Source organism: Notothenia coriiceps, unplaced genomic scaffold, assembly GCF_000735185.1.
Source record: "Notothenia coriiceps isolate Sejong01 unplaced genomic scaffold, NC01 NC01_scaffold00034092, whole genome shotgun sequence".
Classification (NCBI taxonomy): Eukaryota; Metazoa; Chordata; class Actinopteri; order Perciformes; family Nototheniidae; genus Notothenia; species Notothenia coriiceps.
In genome coordinates this window covers 188,242-210,237 of record NW_011366793.1, presented here as the reverse complement: position 1 = coordinate 210,237, position 21,996 = coordinate 188,242, and the positions used below count along the sequence as shown (strand labels likewise).

Here is a 21,996-nt window from a genome sequence, read left to right as displayed (position 1 = left end):
CATATTTTCGTTTCTCCCCCAAACAGCTGGGCTCAGATCTCAAAGGGACTTGTGTGTTGTTGAAGCACTGTATTGCATGAAGCCATACAAAATGTATGTCAATGGGTTCAGCCTGGTTTAGCACTCTCAACAGTAAGTGTTAATGGAATAACTATAAGATGTATAAATGATCCCTGCTTTAATTCATAATAATGTTGGCCCTCATCGCCTGCCCACTCAGCCCAATAGATTATGGAAATGGCTGTAATGACTATTGGAACAATGAGCCAAATTGAATTATCATTCACCGCCACATCGGCTTTGGAATTACTGAAGCTGCTCTTTTGTTTCTTCAGACGATTTTAAATTTTAAAAAAACATTACATTTCCACCAGGAAAATGAGTGTTAACATATAGGTTTAAGGCTGCACGCATTAGGCATTAACAGCATAGGCCTACTCAGTTGTGTTACCCTGATATTGTGTAATGAGGGTCCACAACACAAATCCATATTCACGTGTTTTTTCATTTAATTGCAAAACAAAGCCTACATGTATGCCTCACATGCTCTAGGGCCTCATTCAAGCAGAGTTCATTGGAGCACATGTATGAAGAACACACGCCAAGACAAAAGGACCAGTTGTTTGATGTTTTATTTTGAGCTCAGATATGAACTTTTGTGTGATCTTATTTGAGCTAAGACATGTTTAACATTCATTGCACAAAATCTTTGGTGACAGTTACTGAATTATTTAAACTACATTACATTAGAGACACCGTATAATGGCATCAAAGTGTACAAGAGTGTATAAAACATGCAGTATTACTGGAGTACAACCACAAACATTGCAAATGTCTTCATTTTTAGGCAAATCATGATTATATTTGGTTTTAATGACTGAATACTGTGAATCTGGTTTCATCAACATAAATAGTTCTCTTCTAAATAACTCATACTTAATTAAGGATGTCATCATCACGCTGAAATCTGGAGCTTGTAAGAAGCGTGACCGTGAGAGCAGCACGCTAGGAACAAGTCAGAGGAAGTGTCACTTCCTGTAAGAAAACTACAGTGATTAAAATACTGATAGCGCATGCAAATTAGTTTTTAGATTAAAACATTTAAGAAGCACCAGATTTTAGTTTGTGATGACCACACAGATGTAATCTCAGACCTCTGTTTGTGAGAGAGAAAAATGTTGACTCAACTGAATAATTTACAGTTTTCCAATTATCGGCTGATTGTAATGAGTGTCAGTAACTCTAACTTTTTTTTGCATAATATACAGTAGATCATTGGTTAGGGCTTGCCTATCAAAAGTGGTGCAACAGCAGCCTCTTGTGGCGTGTGTTTCCAGGTAGAAAACACATTTACTCGGATTGTTACACAGACTGTGCAAAATGCAACAATACTCTCATTCTGTATCAGTGTTAACATTGCAGTAGTGTTAAAATTGCAGTAAAGTATATATATTGCCATGTTTGTTATACTTCATAGGACACAATCACATAAATATAAAACAAAATGTTAAAATCAAGAAAACAAAAAAAGGATATCAGTTCAAGGACAATGACAACCGATGCCAATACACAAAGAGACACTGGCCAATAATAAAATGTCTTTCCTCTTTATCCAATGCCACTGTTTTCTTCACGTTTGCTCGAGCCCCCCCCCCCCGTCACTGCGGTTACAACCACAGGTTCAAAGATGGCCGCACACAAGTGAATGCATAGCTATGGTAATCAAACCAAAGAGTAAAACACAAAGCACAATCCGTGAATTGTTGATAACGGTTGCTTGGTCAAAGCCTTCAAACCTCGTACAATCATATAGATGTCCCACAGTTTTGGTATAAAAAATAAATCATTAGTAATCAAAGATATAAAAACATAGTTGTGCAGGAATCTTTTCAAAGAAGAAATCTGGTTATAAAGTCTGTTATAAAAGAGTTACATGCTAAAAATTACACAGTAGTTTTCCCACATGATTATGTGAACATTGGCTATATTCAGTTATTGCAGTAGGCATCCCAGAAGTACAATATGGGTGGTGTTTTTTTTTCTCCTTTAGCATTACTTCAGCTGTGGAGAGGCGAAGAAGTTGCCCTGGCGATGACAGGCAACTGACGCTTTGCTTTTGCTCCCAAATCTGAAAGATGAGGGGGACGTGAGTTAAAATGTCAAGCTTAGTGAAACTCGTTTTAACAATCGCAATGTGAAGACAAATGTTTTGAGGTTCAGTCTAAAACTGGAGCTTAATCTGACTGTAAATAATTTAACCAGATCTTTAAAACCTCTGTGTCAAACTGTTAACACAATGCCTTGGATTATGAAATGTATACGACATTTTGTCCCGTACATGCATTCATTAATTTAAAGCAGAATGCTAAATGATTATTAATAATTTAGTTTGGAATATTGTGAACATTATCTCGATTTTTTATATAAAGTTAATACCAATATTACAAGATCATTTTATTTATAATTCAAGCCAATAAATTGATGGCCCTGCACTTTTAGTACACAGGTGTTTTCACTTATGCCAAATTAGACCTCCAGGACATTTTGACTTGTCATAGTAGGGAAAGCACTGGTGCTACTAATAACATTAACGATAGCTCAGTTCAATAAAATGTCCAAGAGAAGCAGCAAAGGTAATACCAGGACCCTGAAACTGAAGCTGCCAAATTGAATTCCACTATCAGTCATTTTGTTATGTTCTTTTGTACAGGTCAAGGTGAAATGTGTAAAATATAAATTTCATGTAGAAGGAATTAAAATGTGTTTCACAAGCCCCTTTGAAATATAAAAACTGTAAATTACCTGTAAGAGAGAGGGGAGAAATGTAATAAGTAATGGTGTGATTCCAAATGTTCTATTCATTTCAGCAAAAAATGTACATTCATAGTCATATTAGTGCCAATCATAGTTTTTACCATCCTCACATCAGAAAGTTAGTTATCCAAGGTCGACAAATGAATGACCAACTTGGACTTTCTCACTTAAAATAAAAAGGCAGCGAGATGATAATTAACAAAATAATTGGTTACAGGCTTGCTTGGATTAGGCTAGGTGACATTTGAAAAAGCTAGCCCTACTTTGTCTCTGATATCCATTAACAGACCCGAGTGAGAGAGAAGGAGTGAGCTTACATGCTGGTGCTGGAGAGGGTCTGCTTCATGCGCTGGGACAGCGAGCTGGAGGAGGGGGTTTTGGCCATCATCTGGTGCTCTGGAGTGGTCAATGGTCCCAATATGCTCACTGCAGAAACATTGAAGATCATTTGTCATCCAAAGATGATGAGTACAACTGCTCAAATAAAGTGTTATACTCTTTAAGGTCATATCATGTGTAACATATAAAACGTTTAAATTAAATAGAACACAATGTCTTATTTCTATCCACTCTTTCAATGATTTACCTTGGTGGTGGTCTGGAGTTTCAGTTTGGTGAGAGCTGCCGATGTCAGTATAATCAGGATAAGCAAACTGGCCCCAGTAGTCAGCTGGAATAGAGAACAGGCGCTCCATAACCTAGAAAGACAAAGTAAATCCAGTAAGTGTAGTCACAAACATTCTTAATCACATAAAATAACATTTCTACATAATAACACTGATCTTGAAGTGAACAAAAGCACACAAACATCCATATATTTCACCATTGTGCTGCTGTATAAACAGTGGACTGTGAATGTCTCATTATTATTATATTATTAGCAACTTACATACTCAATACTGTGGGCAATCCCCACAGGAGCAATTTGGGGTGAAGTGTCTTGCCCAGGGACACAACAACATGCTGACTGCAGTGGGGTTTGAACCTGTGCTCCCCTGATCCGAACACCAACGCACTATCCACTGCGCCACATGTAATGTAGTCAGAGCAGTTATTCTTTACTCTCGTTCACTTTACCCTTGGTTGTCTGCTTGTGTCATGCAGGATGGTCATTGGTTCTGGTTCGGGAACAGCATGGCCCACAAGAGTCGGGCCGAACACTCTGGCCAGGTTGTTCATATCCATCTTAGTATCCACACACTGGGAGACCCTTGGGAGGAAAAAGGGTGAAGGGAAATGTCAGTCCTAACTGAAATGAAAGATGACCTGTACTGCAGAGATGTAGGAGGCGTTACAGAGCTAGGACTTTGCAAGAGACAATAAGAACATTCTATGGAACCATAATCTTTGACGAAAAAACGACATTGTTAATCATCAAGATATACTTAAAACTCTTGGAATCACTGAGATTATTTTACCTTACATTTAGTTAAAGAACATACATTTTGTTTTGCCCCACAATGTTGTTTTGTGAACATCCTTTTTAGTCAAAACTAAATAAAGAAATCATATGATCCCCTGAATAAATAATAAAACAGGGCCCATTTTTCACCACAACAAGCTGGACAACATTTTGAAGCCACTTGTGAAAAAAGAACAAGATTATCCCTGTAATGGCAACTCACTATGATCAACATACTGTGGTCATTGTTAATCCTGAGACACTATAAAGTGCCGTTTACACGAGAACGCAAACGGTTGTATCCGATACTTTCCTCTTTTGTATAGTCCGTTCGTTCAGACGAGGCCGTAACGGAAACGCGGAAACGGACCCCGCAAACGATAACGGGTCCCAAGGTGGATAGTAGGGCTGTACCCGAATATCCGAATATTCGTTCGTTGGAGTAATATTCGGGTTTCAATTTCGTTATTCGGATATTCGTTTTGTTTGTTTTTTCCCGTTTTTTNTATTTAAGTTAAGTTAAGTTTTGCCATAATCATGTCTTTTTCCATAATCAGGTAGCTGAACAACATTGGTAAAAAATGTATACATTATATATATATATATTTCTATTAATCATTTTCGGCCTTTCGGCATTCGGTTTTCGGCCAACTGTTTCCTATTTTCGGTATCGGTTTCGGCCAAGAATTTCCCATTCGGTGCACCCCTATTAAACACAGAGGCAACAATAAAAAAAAAACATCTATGTGAACAGCATTAGAAAAATACAGGCCAGATGTACCGACTAATGACGTTTACACTTATACACATTTTGTTTTTGACCGTATTTTAGATGAATAGAATTGAGAGAAAGGAACAAACCATCCATCTTAAGCAATGTCTGCTCTGCTGATTTCCCTCCGGGGTCATGTTGCATCACATGGATACAGGAGAGGCTCTGACAATGGATAAGGGGCATTCAGTTATGTGGATTTAATTTCAACATGTTCATTAACATATGAATGACAGCGTAATGACATGCATGGACAAGTGTACCCCTCAAAGCAACATCTGTTATAGGGCTGATTACATAATGGCAACTGCATCAACATATTGATTGCTAAATTGAGGTTAAGGGACACGATAATACAGTGGTGTAAAGTAATTAACTAAGTACAGAAATATTTCAATTTTCTGCTACTTTGTGCTTCTACCCCACTAGAATTCAGTGGTAAATAGTGTCCTTTTACTACATCTTTTTAATACGTTTAGTTACTTTGCAGATTTTGATTAATAATGAGAAATATAAGCAACACTTAAATAAGACTTTAGTTACACCTGGAGCAATTATAGTAAACAACATATAATATATTCATCTGAAATGGGCCAATTTGCATAATGAGTACTTATATTTTGATGACACTACTTTTGTACTTTTACTTGAGTAACATTTTTAATACAAGACATTTACTTGTAACAGAGTATTTCTGTAGAAACAACATCTACAGTGGATTAAAGAGGTACAATCCGAATGAAAATCAGATGATAAATATATATATTTCAATATGATAGTGTCACAATAAAGCCACTTACCTCCCATTTGTCAGAGAAAGGAGGGGGTAGTTGTGTTGTGATCCATGATCCCTCCTGAGATGTATTGTACCCTACAAGCTGATGTCTGGCACTGTAACCCAAAACATTCTCACGCCGGGTCACATCGTGACACCAAGGGGAGAAGAGAGAAGGTGGACACAAACACACAACTTGGATATTCAGAACAAATGACCATATCGTGATCCTCTTCACGGTAAAGTGTCCCTGAAGCATTCGTAAGTCGGTGTGCCACTCTCCCCAAGGAGAGCCGCTAGCTAGTTAGCTGGGTGGGTGTCTGGATGTTGCCCCTGATAAAATCCGCGATGCAAACATTTCCACCGTTTTTTCTTGAGAAACATTGGTTGTAGCAGCTAATCTAACTATCATTAACATCTCACTTGTGTGCGAATACTTCAGGAGATGCTATGAAAGTTGTTAAATAGTTACACAACAATAGGTCCATATTCGCCGTTGCTGCACAACTTCGGAAAACATTTCCTAAATTTGGGAAAAAACGGACAACTTCTAATGCCCCGTTAATAACAACGTACACAGATGTGTTTCCGCTTAAGGCTTTCCAAAATAAAACAATGTAGGCTAGCCCGTGAGGAGACTGAAACTTTCAACAACTAAAATATAGAAATAAATCTGCCAAGAAACCACACCTAAACGCCGTGAGTATTAATAGTATCAACCTGTATTTGCGTAAGGGCTTTTTCTACCAAAAGCCATTATTATGCTTTTATGTTGAAGGCTAATTTATCTTTTTCCGGCCAAATGTGAGCTAGCTCTCCTGTCCTCCTGCCGCAGCTCTGTCCTTCTCTTAAAATCTCCGTGTTACCATTGTACCATTGGCCAACATTTAAGTTTGTCTTTAGGGGAAATACGTTATACTGGAAGAATTTGTACCAAAGTGTAGGTTGTATTTGTTTCAAAATCGAAAACCTTTAAAAGAAAAAAAATGTGTAAAACTTATTTGAGCAAGAAGCTTCGGCGTGAACAGCAAGATGCTACTTTCTTCGAGATGAGTTGATAACGTTAGCTGGGTGAAGTGGACAAGATGCTAACAAACATTACATTAGTTTTCCCTGTTTGATGAGAGATGACAGAGCAGAACGTGATAGCGGGATGCAGCAATAATGGGTTGGTCAGTTTCGCAGAGTCGCTGCACATCTACACTGGACTGTTAACTGTGGCGACAGTGTGTGGAGGGCTTTCGGGAATATTAGCTGCAGCTCTGTTATATGTCTTCTGCCTGAAGCCCTTGCTGTTGACGAGACAAGTAATCAAATGCACTACACACCCAGTCTTTTTCTTTACCAGGTATCATCTATACATTATATTACGCCCTTGAACGTAACATATTGTCGTGTATCATCCCATTAGGGTCACAATGCAAGGCGGCTGCTTGAACCTGATGATGGAGAATTAGAAAACAACCAAAGTGACTGTATCAGCAACAGCAGGAAGGAGGCTCCAAGTGGCACCACAAAGGAAAAAGTACTATTCCCTGTTCAACTGTTACTTTGCATAGCTGTACACTCCTAATTACATGAAATATAAACTGCTAAATTGATGTAACATGACTGCCATATGTTAGGTGATGTGTGGCACAGGACTCTGTTAATGCTTATTTCAGGGTTACCAACTTGTGATGCATAACAATGCATTTCCCACTAACAGTATAAGTCTGTTTATTTTTTGTCCAGGAAAAGAAACAGCCACCCGTGAGGAGCGATGTGGCTGCATTTGCATCAAGAGCAAAGGTGGTTTATCCCATCAATCAAAAATACAGAGTAAGTCTATCATAAATGATGACATACACTTTCTGCTCCTTACACAAAGTAATGAACTGAAGGCTCATGTGATTGGTCAATCATTTTATTTTTATTTTGTATGCACAAATAACTGTATAAGTTGTATTGTGACTTTAGTATACTAAATTATATTAAATCAAGAAAGCAAAATGTGTGCTGTTCAAAAGAAATGGTAGAATAAGAGTAGGTAGTACACTGTAAAGTAATCCAATGTTAAGTAAGGTAGAAACAATTATGTTTAGTTAGTTTGTGTTTTAATTTAGTTTGTGTATTGTACTTAAACACTGACCTGCAAGCTTTCACTGGATCTGTCAGCCTTTAGCAGATGGAGCGTCTAATCCATCATTGCATGAGCACTCCAAGTTGCCAGCAATGCCTAACGACGACTCATCCTCCTCCACTGACGGAGACTCTCTGAGCCAAGAGCAGGACAACGACGACAACAGCAGTCAGTTTATCTCCTCCTCGCTCGTCCCCAAGAGTCTGCAAAACCAGAGCTTCTTCAGGGTCTCTCACTACCCTCAGACACTGACACAACCAGGGTAGGAACCAGGAGTCTTAAAATGTTGAACCTCAACCGTAAATCTTAGTTTGCACAAACCAAAGTTGGCTGTATGTGAGGATATTTATTTTGTTATCTCTCCAGTTTTGAAGGCAGGATCAGCCTTTACTGTTTGGCCCTGCAGGATATACAACAACAGTGCTCCCAGCTTCAGGAAGAAAAATGTCTTGTGAGTTTTTTTCATCTTGGCTTAATAAAATAGTTAAAAAGATAGTAGTTGTATTTTTAACTTGATTCAGTATAGTTATACTAATGATATATGCATATTTCTTTAAATAGGCAAAAGTTAAAAGGGCGTTACATTTCCCTTGTTTCTTTTATCCTGCAAATAGATGTTTCTTCAAATGCTGAAAGTAATGTTCAGCAGTCGCTTTCCAAAAGACAAAAATGATGCTGAATTCTCCAAGAATATTCTTCAAATGCAAGAAAAGGTACAGTCAAATCAAATGTATCGTACACATCCGTACACACACACTAAAATACTTTCTCTTGTAGATACACCATGAAAAATATTGTTATCTGTCATTTCAGGAACTGAATGAGCTAAAGAAACAGTTGCCAAAAGGCCACAATGACAGTGAGAAAGATACCGATGCTCCCTGTACTTTGGAGGAAATAGAGAGAGCCCAAAAAGATCTTCTTGAACGTGGCCTGCAAGTGGTAAAAGCAAAGAGATAGTCTGCTAAACCACCTTTATTTACAATGACTGTTCTGATAGGAAAACTAATGCCCGTGTCTCTTTACAGTCCAGAGGTTTCAGCAGACAGGTGGAGGACTTGGGCCAGCATCTGCTGAAGAAGACCAGCATTTTCTCTCCAGATGAAGCACAGGAAGTGTTTCTCTCTCTCATCAAGACTCTTCTGTTAGTAGAGAACCACCTGGTGAACACACAAGAAGCGGATCTCAATGTAATGCAATACGAGCTATTGATTTGCACAGCATTCATTCTGCTTCTCATCCTCATATGAGGAACATAATGTACTAATGGGAAAGTTGCTTTCCACTTCTCTTAGAGGATCCAGCAGAAGTTGATGTGGTGGGAGGAGCTGGCGGGGCTTATTCAATCCCAACCTGCCTTGCTGAAGAGGGAAGTGTCTCTGAGGCAGGGCTTGATAGCAACAACACTGGAGCAGCTGACGAGCGATGACATGTTGAGCTTTAGCCACATGGAAAAGATCCTTTCAGAGGTTCAGGACACTCTGACCGAAGGCCTTCAACAGTGCACTGAGGGTAAGATGCAAGTAAACATTGTTTCAGTGTCATAGAAACAAATTCACTGCAAGGTACTATCAGGTCAAAAGACAATAGACAGGAGGCATTTCATAGATAGCATATTGTTGGTAAATCAATGTGATGCAAAACTGAAAAAAAGACATTTTGTTAGTGATGCATTTGTTCAAATACTGATATGTGACATTTTCTTACAACATACTCAACTAGTTCTGGCAGGTATCAGTGCACAATGTCTAGCCTACTTTTTAAATTAAATGACTCTCAAAATAGACCCTTTTCTGGGAATCCTCTTTAGCTCCTAAATAAGGCCAGGTTCTCCCAGGACAGCATACAATATCATGGATATCTTTGCAGCCCAGACTCAGGTTTTATTTTCCAACATATCACTTATGACATTGTGTTGTTTTGGATTTTATTGTGCAATAAAATGCATATAATGCTTACATTAGTTAGGCGAGATACTTTATGTTCTGGATTGATTTTACTCTTCAGTTTTTATTTTTGATGTTTTTTATTACCACTAACGGCAGTTTGACCCTCAAAGTGAAAATGGTAAGTGGAAATATATTTGTTAATATGTACATATTTTAATCATTAGGAAAACCATATGTATTATTTTTAAACATAAGCATTTAACAACCTTTATAGGAAAATAGAGTTTATTGTCCACTGTATACAAAATCACAAAATAGGTCCTGGAAGGCATACAAATCACAAATAATTTAACAATATAAACAAGTTTTGGTAATAGTTCATATTGAGTATGTTGTCACTAACAACATCTTTCATATTATAAGAACAATCTGTTTTTATGAACATTTTATTCCAAAGTCTTTTAACTGGCTTTATCAACTATAATTGTTTTTGAGAAGTTTGGTTCAAATTAAAAATGGTATTATGTTAAGAGTGCGCGAGGAAGACAAAGGAGCTGGTGAATGAGAAGTGCAGCAGAATGGAGTCAAAGAGGAAGAAGCTTTTGAGGAGCCAGATCAAGGAGAAGAGCCGCGCCCTGGAACTGGATCAGCCTCACGGAGACATCCAGCAGCTCACCAAGGTCACAACATTTCCTTCTGACACCTCACTATGTAGATCTGCTTGTAGATCCCACTGATATCTAAATCTGATCCTCAACCTTCCTTCAGGTGTACCTGGAGCTGCTGATGAAACACAGGCAGCAGGTTTCTGACTTGGAGCAGCAGCAGGAAAACAGGGTGGCTGAATCGCTCTGTGACTATTGGAAGGTAAAACATACTGCAGTTTCTTTTTGTGTGCATTCTTTTGTTTACTTGCTTTATTCTAATGTTTGTTTTTGTGTTTTTTTAGAAACTCCGTACCTCCTGGTCAAAAAAGATCGGAGAGCTAGTCAAAGATATTTTTCTCACCACCGTTGCTACCCAGTCAAACGTGTCAGCTGAGCGCTGCCAGAGGCTGTGGTTGGACCTGGAGCAGGAGCTGGCTGAGCAGCTGCAGCAGGCCGAGACCACTACCAAGCTGCAGCTGGAGGACATGAGGGCTCAGCTGGAGAGAGATGGACAGGTGCACAGCTTCTCCATCAATGATTATAAGCAGGTTCATTTTTAAACTCTGTCTCTTAGATCTAGGTACAATTCATTATTGTATCTGATAGGGATTCTGTTTTAGAGTTATAAAAAAAAAAGCTTACCTGGATTCGTAGTCCCTAGGCAGATAACAAAAACAGAAAAATTAAATGTCAGAATATACAAATCAACATTACACAAGTAGAGAAGACAGATTACATTGTACTACATGTCAAGTTATAAGTGATCACAGTTTTCATTCGCCTTAAGCCATTGTTTGAGATGGCTCCCAAAAGTATGATATGTAGGGCACTCCCTTTTTGCTTGTAATTAGCCATTCTAATATCGACTTTCCTTTACTGCTTTACTGACAGCAGCACAGTTTGTCCATAGGTGGTGTGCACATATATCTTGAACTTAATTGCAAGAATAATCCTTCTAGGGGCTTTCCATTGTTTCTAACAAAGCAACTACTCCTCTGTAGGTGTGGAGTGAGGAGATGGCTTTGGTGCAGGCCTGCCTCAAACATCTGAGTGAGCAACAGATGACCATCCTCAGAGCCATGGTGGCCAGACAGAGCTACACACTCAACAGGTGAGATTGGAAAACCTCTGTCCAAAGTAGTTTTAGAGTATGAAGGTTGTAAAAGAGTTCCTGATGTACTAAAATTAGATTTACAACCCAGACATATCCACTTATACAATATCGAAATCAATTTTTATGAGATACTCTGAAATAATGCAATGCGATATTCTTCCCAGCTACGTGGGGAGGTTGATAGAGAAGAAACATGAGCACCTGTTGGTTGCGGTGCAGAGGTACTTTGTAGTCAGGCACTTCTGTCTGCACATGCTGAAGGAGATGAGGCTGTCCAAGCTGAAGGCACTGTCTCAGACTGATTTCAGAGCTGTGCTGATGGAAGATCCCAGTAAAAGCCAGTCCTGTGTCAATTCAGACCTCAAGGTGGGAGAAAAAGATGAACACATTCTTTAAGGCACCTCATAACCGTTCCAAAATACAGCATGTGTCCATTTATTTATCTAAAGTAATAGATTAACAGCAGATTGAACACGTTTGTTGCATCTACCAATCACAGAATAGCAGTGCCAGCCTAGCAGAGAGGCATCTGGGTCCAGAGAGTCAGCTGGTGGGCCACAGCTTCCAGCAGGAGTTCCTGTCTGAACTGGAAACAGGGACAGAGCTTCTACAGAGCCATGCACAGCTGGTGCTAGGCAACGCCCTCAGCCACGCCATCCAACAGATGATGGAGAACTCGCCCTCTGAGACGCAGGCCTCTCCGAAGCAGGACGATGGCTTGAAGGTAGGGTTGGGGAAATAAATGAGTATAAAACTTTATTTACTTTTTTCTCGAGATATGTTTTTCCAAGTCAGATATTGTTTTCTTACCTGTGTTTATGAACATGTTTTTCACTCTTAGCGCCACCTGACAGAGACTGCCTCGGAGAGCGTGTATGTGACCAAAGACTCTCTCACTGCACTGGTCCAGAGCTACTATTCCCACCTACAAGACATCATAAACAAATTACAGCAGGATCAGACAAACATCAACCCAGGTGAGATTAACAATCACAACTCACATACACATGTTTACTTGTGTTAAAAAAGTGTTTGATCTTGTTACAGCTGCAACCTTAATCCTTATCTTTTAATAAATGCATGTAGTAGATGCTTCACTCACAGGGAAAATATTTGCAATACAAGATAGAATATTTGGATTGCTTTTCGACTTGTTATATATAACCTACTCAACGTAATTTAAGTAGACAGCAGAAGATACACATTTGAGTAGATCAAAAAGTTACAAGTTTGACTGTGTGTTGATTCTGTTTCTTCAGAGGTGAAAGAGCAACAAGAGAGCAGCAGTCAGCTCAGCAGATCCTTGCTGAGAGAGCTGGTGAACTGGGGCAAGAAACCCACCTCTGCTGAGTTTCAACAGAGGTGCAACAACCGCACACAACACTGATCTTCTTCCCTCCACAATTGTGTTACTCTTAAATACATCAGATACAAATACAATTGTTTGTTTTCTTGTGTGTCAGGGTTGAACTCCACAAAAGGAAGGTGCTGGAACAGTGTGATCTGGACCAGGAAATGATATATGAGGAACTGAGGCGGAAGAAAGTAGCCCAGGACCAGAACATGGAAAAAATCAAAATGCAGATCATGGTTAAGATGTTTCCTTTTCTTCTGTACTTCCCTGTCGGACATTAGGTTTATGACTTGATTAACGATCTTGCAATCATTGTTTGTAAGCACTTTGTTTTTGTATCCATTAGGATGCAGAAGAGAGCTTTATAAGTGAGCTAGCAGCCTTGGCTCGAGTCTCTCTCCGCAGCCCCGACCCAGAACCCAGCGGGGAAGAGGACAACACTGGTAAGTCCCGTTTTAGCTCAGATAGTTCATATTCTGTATATCCCTGTCCTTCATGGTGTCATATCTCAACAGGTTACCAGGGTGCTGCTATATTGGACCTGCTGGCCCTGAACCCAGCCTTAGATCCAGCCTTGAATCCTTCTCTGACCCCAACAGTTGTAGCTCCTGTGAAAAAAAAACCAAAGAAGAAAAGAGAACGAGAATCTCATCTCAGCTGAAACCTTAACATATTACATATTCATATAGTAAATGTCTTGTAATGTTTTTGTGTCTCTTACAGTAGCTGGTAATAATGCCACTACTGTTCTGTTGCTACCTTCTTCTGCACGATGACTGGCATTTGTAGTATGTTAGGAAAAAATAGGCCCTTTTTATAAAGGTCAACAAAGTCTGTGGTTTATCTTGAGTAACTGGGTCATGATTCTAGAAATATTTTTGGGGCTTTGAGCACCACAAGGGAAGTGACATTACTAGGTAACTAATACCAACACCTTTTTAGATAAATAGCTCTACAGGTTAAAGGGGAAATGTGTATGTTTGGGGTCAACAGTACCTTTTAAGCAAGAGGTATTTGTACCTTATTGAATGTTCAGTCTAATTTGAAATGTTTCTAGAAGTGTGCTTAAAGTATGTTGCTGAAATCGTGTCCATTGTTGATGTGCACACATGTCAAAAACTATACATGTACTATATTTGTACTCAGTTTATATTCTTGTTTGTACCATCAAATAATGCACTAAAATATAAAAGTAGATTTTCTTTTGAATGCATTATTAATCTTGTTTACTTATTTCTCCCACTGTACAGAACTCCCATGCTACAGGCCTGCAGTCATACTGTATTGTCTTAAACCTAAATCCACATAACACGGCTCATTCACTTCATTGATTCCCAGTGATTCCTGAGTACATGGGATGATGGATGTGCTCTTCTGTGAGTTGTCAGATAATTTAGAGATGTCCATTCTGATTGTAGTGGAGTGCTACTACTCGCCGATGAAAGCCTTGCCCTTCTCTTGCTCTAATGGAGTTTTAAGTACAAGCCTTTATGGATGATAATGCAGAGTAATGGTGAAAAGTCTGGGGGAGGGTGCTGAGGTCTGGCAGACAGTTCTGTGTGTAGGCAGCAATCTAGCAGACAATTTACCTTGGACCTTATGGCTTGCTGTCAGGTTGGAGTGTCAATTAGGAAACATTAATTTTTAATCTGGCCTTTATTCCTAGGCTCTACTTGCACACACAACCAATTATTGTTATGGCACCCTGTGAAAATATGCTCCTGGACCTGGGCCACTCATACACCGGAGTGTCCTGCCAACAGGGTGCTTTCCTTTCTAGGTATCAATCAGAAATGTGGCTACCCTGTTAACTTTTGCCAGTGTCATCAGTGATCTGTGTTGAGGGGAACCCGTTTGGATGTGTTTTAATCTCCCTTAAGGGACTGCAAAGACTTGTGGGAAGATGACCTGATTTCTAATTTTCTCCTCTCCTGTCTGAGCTGTGGGCTAGTTGCTGCTACAAACTGAGAAGCCCATGAAAGGGGTGTGAGAGTATGAGCCGCACCGGATCGTTTTGGAATATGGCCTTGCTATTTGCGTAAAACGGGATTTTATTTGTCATTTCTCATGGACGCAGGAGTGACCTTGATTCTCTACATATAGAGCCAGGTGAGTGGAAATACTACTATGCTCACCTCTGCTTAAAGCTACACCTTTGGTAAAATGTTAGCAGTCCGTATTGCATTTGCAACACTGACATTTCATTGGTGTCCCAGCGGATGCACAAAAGGTAAATATTTACGGGCGCTTTCCAACAAAACGTCTTGTCCTGCCTTCATCTTTAGACCGTTTTAAATCTGTCTGAAATAAAGTTACTGAATGCACGTTTAAATTCCCATATGCCGAGTGTTCCCTTAGGCCGTTAGTAGAAATGAGAAGACTAAAAATGTCCAGTGAGGTAAAGATGTGCGCAGTGTGACAGTCCTCTGGTCAGATGAGCAGTTATTTTAGGACACAAAAATAAGGTCGCTTTCTAAATTCCCTCTTAAAGGGCTTTCTCCCTTCTAGCTGAAAAGTCTACTTTGATTAATTATCCACTACCACTATACATATTATGGTACTTTCATATCAAGAAATATATGCTACCAATGTAACGTAATAGTGAAACTATAAATCAAGATTATATTTTTATAGAAATCGTTTGGTGTATTATTAATACTATTAATGCATTCATATCATAAACATGTATAGCATTGTTAATGATGTAGAGCCAAATATATAGTTTAATAATAAACCAATACAGTATAACAATATTGTTTTGTTTATATTGCTTCATTAGGCCTATATTGTTCTTATATAATATAATGCTATACAAATTACATCATTATCTTATATTATACTTTTAATAAATCTCTCTTTTCTCTCTTGTCTTAATGGCTTTTTATTTGTTACGTAGATAATTTTAAAACACCTTTGTTCTGAAGGGTTGCTACACAAATCGGCTTGCTTTGGCTCACTAATTGCCTCTTTTTTCTCTTAGGTGAGCAGCCATGGCTAACCTGCAGCAGGAATACTCTGGGGTCCTTCTGGGGATCCTGGAGGAACTAGCCAATATGCGTCAATGGCTGACCTTCCAGGACCTTTGTCGCATGGTCAGCACCCGTTTTGACCTGGAGAACCTCGTTGAGCTCCGGAGTTTACTGTTTGCTGCTGCCAGCCAGGACCCCTGTTTCCCGGCAACTCTATTTAGAGACCGGGTTTCCACCAGAGGCCAGGGGCTATCCCCCATAGGCGTCGCTGCAGATATTGTAACAATATTCAATCTTATTCAAATGACCGCAGGGGCTCCTGATGACAGCCAACCAATGAGAGCCCAAATGACCCTCCCCGCCAATCAGTCCCCCGGCCCCAACCTTCCTGGAATCCAACAGCTGAACCTTTCTGGTCGAGGAAGAACACGTGCCCACTCTGACTCCGGCGGAAGGCCGATCGATGAGCACTTGCTGCTTCCAAGATCTAATTACTCTGCCCACAAGCGAGGAAGTCTTCCCCCTGATCCCATCTCACTTCTGTCCTCCCCTCCAATCAGGACGAGGGCTGTGTCTTTCAGCTTGCCTCACACCACACTTCTGTACCCCAGTGGTGAAATCTACAACGAGGTCATGGATAATATCTACCTACCTTTGGAGACAGAAAGCGTGTCTAGCGGAGATTCTGTGCCCATAGAAGTGTTTGAAGATGAACAGGGATCGTCTGTCGACCAGAAGAGAAGCATCTTTAGGAAAGACTTCCATAACCGGCCGACTCTAATACCGCAGGTGACTGTTAACAGCGAGTCTCCCAGTCCCAACACAGGACAGAAAGGCTTTGACAATCTGAGCTTCGAAAAAATCCCGAATCCTTACCCATCACCAGCAACAGTCCACCAATCAACAGAGCCGCGCGTTAAACATGAGAGCCTCGATGACCTACAGGACTCAACTTACTTTGGACCCCGGCCAATCCCAGAGTGGTCTCCTCGGCACCTACAACCTCCCAGGACCCAAAAGCCCTACTGGAGCAACAAGAGTCACAGTCTAGAGGATCGGATAGGCCTGGGGAGCATTGGAATGGGAGGGGGACAACTTCCAAGACGTTCAACCCCTGTTATGAGCAATTTAGGGGGGTCTTCAGGAGGTGACAGTGGGGATAGTGGATTGCCAGGTGGAAGCGATGGAGTTAAGGCTCAGGGAACACAGACGGACCCGCCGGACACCCGGCGCCTCCGGAGCTTGGTCCACGCTGATCGTTTCTCCTTCATGACCTCATTAGATGACCCAGAGTTCGGTGAGGATGACATCAGCGCCATCTTTCGCTTCTTAGATGATATAAGCATGTGCGGTTCCACGGGAGTCCTGCACCCCAGTGATGGACCAGGTGCCCTTAACCAGGACACCCATGAGGCCAGACGCGGTCGCCTAGGGCAACTATCAAGGCTTTTTCACTCCCTTGAAAGCAGCGATGATGGGCTCAAGGCCAGTGTCTGTAAGCTGCTGCTCCGTATGAGCCAGATAGAAAGACAACTTGGGACACTGAATGATGTAAAGGCTGAGATTTCGCAGGTATTGTCTGCACTGCAGCGGCTGGATGAAAAGATCCAGCAGCCTATCACTGATGGACAAGGCACCGGGCGATGGCTGGAGCCTCTCAGTGGTGTCTCCTCCTTTATGAGCCACCCTATGACCCCTTCTGAGTCATCGGATCCTCAGCCTCTGTCAGTCTCTGAGCATCTGTTCCCCGGGATCAGCACGAGCAGTCTTGAATGGAGCCGGTGGAACGCTGATGGGGAGCAAATAGAAAGCAGCAATGTTCCGGCTGATTCAAAAGGGGGGAAAGAAGGGAAGAACGATGCATCGTCTCGTCGCACCTCCAAAACCCAGATTGAAGAAAAGGGGGTTTCTGATTCTAAACAGCAAATAGTCTCCAACTCTGCAAGAGACTGGACAGTGTCGTTTTCAAAAAGTAAAGATGGCAAAGCTACACATGGGCAGGTAGAGTCATTTTACTGCATATATTTAATTATATTTTCTTTTCAATGATCAGTGTTTCAGCACATGCATATCAGTCCTTAATCAGTGTTACATTTTTTAAAGCAAAAATAGTACAATACTTACCATGCTATGCAACCATTTAATGTGTTAGGCCATTATCTGGCCCTGTGGTCTGCTGGGTAAACCCATGTGATTGTGTGGTAGGCTGACATCAGGCCACTTTGTGGTGTGTTGGTTGAAACATTTACAGTGAGTGAACACAAGTTATTTTTGTCAACAATTACATTTAGTTGGGAATGAAAAGTGTAGATCTCGCTTGCTCCAACAATGCTCATTAAATATGTATATAAGTAAAAATGGAGAATCTAACACATTGAACACAAATATACACTATAACACACATTGAATAATAGATATAGAGCTGTTTTGTCAGGGCTTTAAGAAACATGTCATATTCTTTAAAGGTTTAAATTGATGTAGTGTAAACAGTCTGTATATTTGTTTCTGTTTGGTCCGTTTCTCTTTTAGCCAGATGAATCAGGCAGCACAGCTCACCTACTCTCCAAAAAACCCAACCTGATGGAACAAGTGTTTAATTCGTCCCTGTTCCGCAACAAAGACAGCAGTCTAACAGGAGGACTTGCATCTGGGAAGGTCCTGGAGCCCAGACTGTCTGAGGGAAGGGTGAGGCCCGTATGGACTGTAGACGACAGAGAGGCTCGGATATCCCCTTTGGACTTACAGGTCAGATTAGTTAACTGTAAAAACACTACATTTGTTCAAACAAATAGAATTTCAATGTGTATCTTTACTTTATAAAAAGTCAATGTTTAAAATGACTCAATTAAATATATTTCATTTGTACACATGCATCATGCAGGCTCAGGGAAAATTGGGAGCAAATTACAATTCACATCACATTTGAATCATTCAAAGAATCCGGATTTCATCGAAATAGATATCTGCTCAAAAAATCTTTAAACGTCATAATATTCCCCAGACCCAGGAATCCCTGAACCCCAACAACATGGAGTTCTGGATGGACGACATTTACTCTCCTGGCTACGATGCTCTTCTCAGGCGTAAAGAGGCTGACCTCCGCCGGGTAAAGGTCTGCAAGCTGCTTGCACTCATTCTCACTGCAGTGACTATCATTCTCATCATCGTCGTTCCCATTTGCACCATGAGGTCTTGAAGATTTTGTCAGAAATCTAATTCCGTTGTCATTTTAGTTATTTATTTTCAGCAGCTATGTGCTGTACCCAAGAAAAGTGAACGCCCTTTTCATTGAGAGAGAGAAAGGGGAGACTGTGACACTTGGACCATAGATCTGGATCAGAGATCAGTTAACATTCAGTCACCTTTTACACCTCGCTGCATGCTGGAACATTATTTATGACTTCCACTGGAGGATTTGAAGTGAAGCTTATTTAGAAATCACACTCCCTCGTGCAGTTACAACTAATTGTAAGTAATCGCCCATGCCATGTTTTTTCTCTCATATACTGACATTTATTCCACAATTGTTCTTTATCAATAGTTTCAGGTAGCTCCAAATAAAAAGTAATTAAGGATGAATGTTTAAAATAATGTCATGATATCTCTGAGATGGAATGGTAAGACTAGTGATACTGTGCCAATGCAATCTTTGTTCTCCTTTTTTCTCCAACCCTTTTCCACCCCTTTTCTGAAAAATCACAATACCACCACTTTCAGGTTTCTTTTAATTCAGTTTAAGATAAAAATGTAATTAGTACATGAGTTTTACATCTAAAGTTCATAAATAGTAACAGATTCTGTTGAAACAACTGTTTTACTTTTTTCAGTTTAGATGCTTCTTTTCACGAAGCAACACAATATACTGCTTTAAAAAGCTTAAATCAATAGAAATATTATTTTTATAGAGTTCGCTGCCATTTTTCAAACTATAGCATATAAGCTATTTTATCCACTCTTGAATGTGTTCGGGCTGGAGTGTTTACCAAGTGTCAGGTTTCAAAACATGGAAGACAAAAGTATTGTTGTTGTTGAAGCAGAAAAGGAAAGAGGGAGCCTCTTCCAGTAAACACTCTGAGTGGGATATTACACTTGTAATCCAATTGATGGGTTGCTTGGAGTGCATCTATGCACATTACCTTATCACTATGCTCACTTGGCCAAAGCCTCCCCACATACCTGCAGACTCACTTAGGACCATCAGATTTATCCGGTGTCCTTTCACAGATGTTGAGTCCTGCCAGTGGTGTGACAATCCATTTTGTAAAAACATCCTGTTAACTCAGAGACATTACATATAAATTGACTTTTGGTGCCAGACTGTGAAGTCTGTCGGGGGCTGACAACAAAACATGCACACTGGAAACATTTAATGAAATTCAATATGTCCTCGATAACAACTACCTTTGTGAGGCTTGTAAGGTTTTATGGCATTGATTGAATTTGAAGATAAGCCTTTAATACAATGTGCATTACAATGCGGTCAATTTAAGAGACTGACTTTACAATATGTGTTATATATTACTACCCTTGTCAATAACAAAATAGTGAAATTCAAACCCTGACCCTGTCTTAATACTTTTTAACTGCAGGGCTAATGTATTTGCATTTCGTTTTCTAGGTGTTTATATTGTTTTGTGTCTACTCCCTCTACATTGTCAGATATGGATGATTATGTTTCTGTTTAACAATAGATAAGCTATTTTTCCATTCATGCACCAAAGTGGACAGAAACTATGCATATTGTTGGGGGAAATGCCATAAATCCAAATGTTTGTTTTTCTGTATACAGACGCTTAAAGTTAATGTTGCTTCGTGCGCACATACACAGGATGTAAAGAGGGTGTGTTCTGCTTCAACGCATCCTCCTAAGTAGATAGATGTATATCTGCCAAGTGTCCCCCATGAGGCTGTTTGTGGATCCATTACCCTTCCAATGGTGCCACTGAGGAGGCCTAACCCTGGAGTCAGCACAATCCGCAGGTGCTTCCTCTGAAACTTTGGTGCATTAGAGCCTCCTGACACTTTTTTCACTCCTTGTAAAATTTGATTTTGTTGTTTTATTATCCACACACCTTTTAGAAGGACAGCTATGAACTCATCATTCAGGTAAACACTCTGTCTTAAGAGCAGCTTGTAAATGAAAGAATATATGTACAGGTATTGCAGTGCAAGTTATATGCTGTCTGAATAAACTCAATAAAGTGGTGACATGCCTTTTACAATATGTTGTATGATCTGATAAATAGAATGTTTGCTCTGTGTTCTAAACACACATTCTTTAAAAACATTAAGTAAAACATGTGACAATGAAAGCAACTGTTCTGACTTGCAATATGAATTCAAAATCAGAATCGGTTTTATTACCAAGTACGTTTACACATACGAGGAATTTACTTTGGGGGGAAAATACAAAGACAAATTACTTCCCTTTTTTAGATCCTGGTTGGTATATGGTTGATGCTGAAATACAGATGAATGCAAATAGCTTTAAAAGTCAACTCAGTTTAAGAATGGACAGACGATGATTGATGTAAAAGGAGAATCCTTGCAGTTAAATGATCTGTGACTAGAGGAAATGTACACATAGAGATGAATAATGGAGTAAGACGGAGAGCGCATATTGACTGACAGGTCTTATTATCTCAAACTACCTCTAATGGACCTGCAGCATTCAGAACACACAATGTGCTGGGGACAAGTGTGAAGCTAAATCAGGCTGCCAATGCATCATAAAAACACACAAGTATGCACAAATCAGTTAAAGTGTTGAGTTGTTTATAAAGTCTGATGTGTTATGGGGACATACATGTAAATGGTTTGCAATTGATTTAGTGTGTTTGTGTGTGTTACCCTGATTTAATGTTGCACAGTAGAGCTTCTGCTGCACCCAGATATGCCATGCATGGCTGATTAATGATTATGTTGTGCACATCCCGTGTGCCAAGCTCACAAACCAGAATACACTGGCTGTTTCAAAGGATTTTACGATTTCACACATAATTTCACTATACAGAATTGAATATTTGTGATACAAAGCACTGGAAGCAGGACAGAGCAGATACTGGACTCACAAACCTTTAGCAAAATTGACTTGCTTATTTTTTGTGCAAAAGAAAAGGCTATTTATGGTCAGTCATT

General features: G+C 40.0%; 3 protein-coding genes across 3 annotated transcripts; 2 read left to right on the top strand and 1 right to left on the bottom strand.

The window, feature by feature from the left end:
- Positions 1–619: 619 nt before the first annotated feature.
- Positions 620–4,418, bottom strand: LOC104961961 (rac GTPase-activating protein 1-like). The gene is made up of 4 exons (XM_010790332.1): positions 3,892–4,418; positions 3,401–3,512; positions 3,132–3,240; positions 620–2,128 (listed from the first exon to the last, which is right to left on the bottom strand). The coding sequence occupies exons 1-4, from the start codon at positions 3,997–3,999 to the stop codon at positions 2,053–2,055; spliced, it is 405 nt and encodes a 134-aa protein (XP_010788634.1). The 5' UTR covers positions 4,000–4,418; the 3' UTR covers positions 620–2,052.
- A 2,169-nt stretch (positions 4,419–6,587) lies between these two features.
- evc (EvC ciliary complex subunit 1) lies at positions 6,588–14,181 on the top strand. The gene is made up of 20 exons (XM_010790331.1): positions 6,588–7,070; positions 7,175–7,288; positions 7,498–7,584; positions 7,921–8,147; positions 8,252–8,336; positions 8,500–8,598; positions 8,699–8,827; positions 8,914–9,075; positions 9,181–9,397; positions 10,306–10,454; positions 10,543–10,641; positions 10,724–10,936; positions 11,423–11,532; positions 11,700–11,901; positions 12,035–12,259; positions 12,377–12,512; positions 12,795–12,897; positions 12,999–13,125; positions 13,236–13,332; positions 13,405–14,181. The coding sequence occupies exons 1-20, from the start codon at positions 6,891–6,893 to the stop codon at positions 13,548–13,550; spliced, it is 2,907 nt and encodes a 968-aa protein (XP_010788633.1). The 5' UTR covers positions 6,588–6,890; the 3' UTR covers positions 13,551–14,181.
- Positions 14,182–14,940: 759 nt separating this feature from the next.
- Positions 14,941–19,588, top strand: LOC104961959 (UPF0258 protein KIAA1024-like). The gene is made up of 4 exons (XM_010790330.1): positions 14,941–14,998; positions 15,870–17,859; positions 18,388–18,603; positions 18,860–19,588. The coding sequence occupies exons 2-4, from the start codon at positions 15,880–15,882 to the stop codon at positions 19,052–19,054; spliced, it is 2,391 nt and encodes a 796-aa protein (XP_010788632.1). The 5' UTR covers positions 14,941–14,998; positions 15,870–15,879; the 3' UTR covers positions 19,055–19,588.
- Positions 19,589–21,996: the final 2,408 nt, after the last annotated feature.

Coding starts and splice junctions, on each gene's coding strand:
- LOC104961961 (XM_010790332.1), bottom strand. CDS start 3,999: ATGGATATGAACAACCTGGCCAGAGTGTTCGGCCCGACTCTTGTGGGC. Junction 3,513..3,891: donor ACACAAGCAGACAACCAAGG/GTAAAGTGAACG, acceptor TTGTCTTTCTAG/GTTATGGAGCGCCTGTTCTC. Junction 3,241..3,400: donor AACTCCAGACCACCACCAAG/GTAAATCATTGA, acceptor ATGTTTCTGCAG/TGAGCATATTGGGACCATTG.
- evc (XM_010790331.1), top strand. CDS start 6,891: ATGACAGAGCAGAACGTGATAGCGGGATGCAGCAATAATGGGTTGGTC. Junction 7,585..7,920: donor CCATCAATCAAAAATACAGA/GTAAGTCTATCA, acceptor TGGATCTGTCAG/CCTTTAGCAGATGGAGCGTC. Junction 11,902..12,034: donor GTGTCAATTCAGACCTCAAG/GTGGGAGAAAAA, acceptor TACCAATCACAG/AATAGCAGTGCCAGCCTAGC.
- LOC104961959 (XM_010790330.1), top strand. CDS start 15,880: ATGGCTAACCTGCAGCAGGAATACTCTGGGGTCCTTCTGGGGATCCTG. Junction 17,860..18,387: donor GCAAAGCTACACATGGGCAG/GTAGAGTCATTT, acceptor TTTCTCTTTTAG/CCAGATGAATCAGGCAGCAC. Junction 18,604..18,859: donor TATCCCCTTTGGACTTACAG/GTCAGATTAGTT, acceptor AATATTCCCCAG/ACCCAGGAATCCCTGAACCC.